Source organism: Impatiens glandulifera, chromosome 4 (assembly GCF_907164915.1).
Source record: "Impatiens glandulifera chromosome 4, dImpGla2.1, whole genome shotgun sequence".
Classification (NCBI taxonomy): Eukaryota; Viridiplantae; Streptophyta; class Magnoliopsida; order Ericales; family Balsaminaceae; genus Impatiens; species Impatiens glandulifera.
The window spans coordinates 35,612,687-35,615,545 of NC_061865.1; the positions used below are offsets into that span (position 1 = coordinate 35,612,687).

Genomic DNA, 2,859 nt, shown 5'->3' on the forward strand with positions numbered 1-2,859 from the left:
ATTATAATCTCAACGTTTTTCACTCTTATTATTTTAATATATTTTTTTTATTCTTTTTTCTCATCTATTTCATTCATTTCTAATTATTTTATTCATTCTCTCTCATCAATTTAATCTATTTTTAATCATTTTATTCATTATCTCTCCTCTATTCCATATATTTATAATATTTTTATATATTTATATAAAATTGTTATAATAAAAAAACATACATTTAAATATATTTTTATTTATTATTTATAATATATGTATCTTAATATATAAAATAATTAAGCAAAATATAAAATATAAATACATTATGATTTTTTTATTTACAATTATAGTTTTAGAAATATAAATACCTTAATTATCTAAAAGTATCGAATTATAATTGAAATGAATAATAATACGAAAAGGGTGATGGAACTCGAAATTAAATATACAATTGAAAGATTTGGTAAGAGAGATGTGGAAATGTGAAAAATATATATAATAATAATAAATTGTTATTTTTGTTCATATAATTTATTTTAGAATATATTGTTTTTTTAATTTAAGTCATTTATTAATATTTAAAATTATATATGAAAAAAAACTTATAAAACTTAATATATTAATATAATATATTTTTTTAATTTAAATCATTTATTAATTTTTATAATTAAATTAATAAATATATATAACATTATATATATAATATTAATTATTAAATAATATTAAAATATAAAAAAGAAATAAGCTAGATATATAAGCTGAATCACACATACCCAAACTTAACGATTAAATAAGTTAAAATCATATAAAACGTGTGAATAAGCTAGATAAGTGGGTGTCAATAAGCTCGAATCAGCACTAATTTATTAATCAAAATATTAAAATAATTTCTATTTTAAATTATTATTATTTATTTTCTTTATTTATATATATATATGAATATCTTTTAAGTCTTTTTATAAAAAAAATATCATCATTTCTTCAAAATCATCGTCCATAATCATTATTTTCTCTCTTCATCCTTAGATTATTTAATAACTGGAATGAACAAGGCCATGGTTAATTCACCATCTACAAATCATCAATTGATAACTCACAATATCCCATAAAAATCATATCTAATAGAGAGAAAGAACATAAAGAAGTAATGACAAATATAGTTTTCAGATTTTATTTTGCTTACCATGAAAATAAAAATCACTTCAATTTATTACATAGAAAACTGAATGACTGACTCAGTTCTATCCTTTTTTTTATTTAATGCAAAATTTTCATAACACTCCTGCTCCATTTATTTGATGAGAAATTTCTCCATTAAAATAAAGAAATAGAGAAATGAGCTTCTCCTCTTTTCTTCTCCACTCAGCTCAATATTCAGTAAATCCACTCTGGAGGCAAACATAGTTCTGGCGAAAACATTTTCCTCGACACTTTTCTCTTGCACAGGCTGAGGAGCATCATCCTTAATTACTTTGTAGCATCATCCTTAATTACTTTGTAGACTAATCACAAAATGAATATATATTAGCTAAACCAACATAAAACACTTGCAAAACAAACAAAATACACGATTAATTAAATTTAAACAATAATATAATTTAAATTATTCAATAAGTTTTAAAATTAAAGATTTTATCTTTACATAAAAGTTTAAAGGTAGGTGGGCAAATTTTGATGTTTATTTCAAACCTAAATCATACCAAAAACCTTCAATGTGTAACCCACAAAGAAAATGAAAAAAAAAAGTTAAAATAGCCTAGGAATGAAGAATGAAGAATTAAAACATTTGCAAAAATGTTCCTAGTTTCTTTATTCATTTAAATAATTGTATATATAAATTATTCCTATGGAAGGGATACAATTTTTTTCATAATATTATTATTGTCTAAATATATTTAAATTACTCAATCTTTAGTAATAAAAATAAATATATATTTTTTTTAATTGAAAACATTCAAAAACAAGTCTCCACTTACTTGGTCGATTTCTAGCAGAAGTTTTTCCTCTGGCAGTCGGAATGAACACGCCAGTTCCGCCGCTTTTCCTGCCGGCACCAGCACCACTCTCTTTCAGATTCACCGGTGCCCTAAATAGGTGTTCATTGTAGCCGCCAATCTGAAATTTTATTAAATAACTAGATCATCCCACATTCACACGTCCTCAAAACAATACAAAACCCATATATAATAGATGAAAAAAAAAGTACCGGAACCGGAAATTGGACACGGTTCTGATGCGAGTAAGGAGCCTCCGGTCTGCTAGGAATTGTGAAACTTGACGGACGATTATTGGTCATCAGATCTTGACGAACGGGATAACCGAAACCCTGGCGAGTTTCGAAACGAGTTAGAGAAATGCGAATTGATCGATGAATCAAGAGAAGAGAAAGAATATTTTACCTGTGGCTGTGGTGGAACTAGAGGCCTTGTGTTCATTGGCGATACGGCGACGTTTCGTTTCTGACGCTGGTCGAGTAAAGACTCGATGTCGGTGAATGGAGCAGGCCTCTTGTTGTAGAAAGGCTCCTCCTGAAGGATATCAGATAGAAGCCATAACTGTGCTTCTTTTACATTTTGAGGGAATTCCATTTCTGCAGAGAAGAGAAGTTGCAGGAGGGAGAGAGAGACTGTGACTGTGACTTGGACTTGTGACTGTGAGAGAGAGGGAAGGGGTTTTATCGGGCGGGTTTTACAAATACAAGAGCAGGCGCCAATTTATGGACGCAACTTTTCATTTTATTCCTAATTAATTACATGTTAATAATAAATATATAATAATCTTATTCACAGATTTATAATAAAAAGCCTTTACATAAATATTAACTCATAATTTGTTTAGTCTAACAATTAGTTATATATATTAATAGAGATATTAATATTACATACA

The 2,859-nt window shown here is 26.6% G+C and overlaps 1 protein-coding gene across 1 annotated transcript; it reads right to left on the reverse strand.

The window, feature by feature from the left end:
* Positions 1 to 1,440: 1,440 nt before the first annotated feature.
* LOC124935067 lies at positions 1,441 to 2,582 on the reverse strand. Its single transcript, XM_047475530.1, has 4 exons — positions 2,373 to 2,582; positions 2,180 to 2,299; positions 1,950 to 2,088; positions 1,441 to 1,475 (listed from the first exon to the last, which is right to left on the reverse strand). Exons 1-4 carry the CDS (start codon positions 2,559 to 2,561, stop codon positions 1,441 to 1,443), a joined length of 483 nt encoding a protein of 160 aa, XP_047331486.1. The 5' UTR covers positions 2,562 to 2,582.
* Between the last annotated feature and the right edge of the window lie 277 nt (positions 2,583 to 2,859).

Excerpts from the sequence above, each read along its gene's own strand:
- LOC124935067 (XM_047475530.1), bottom strand. The coding sequence starts at position 2,561 with ATGGAATTCCCTCAAAATGTAAAAGAAGCACAGTTATGGCTTCTATCT. Across the intron at positions 2,300-2,372 it reads TAGTTCCACCACAGCCACAG|GGTTTCGGTTATCCCGTTCG; the intron begins GTAAAATATTCT and ends GAAACTCGCCAG. Across the intron at positions 1,476-1,949 it reads TTCTGCTAGAAATCGACCAA|TCTACAAAGTAATTAAGGAT; the intron begins GTAAGTGGAGAC and ends TTTTGTGATTAG.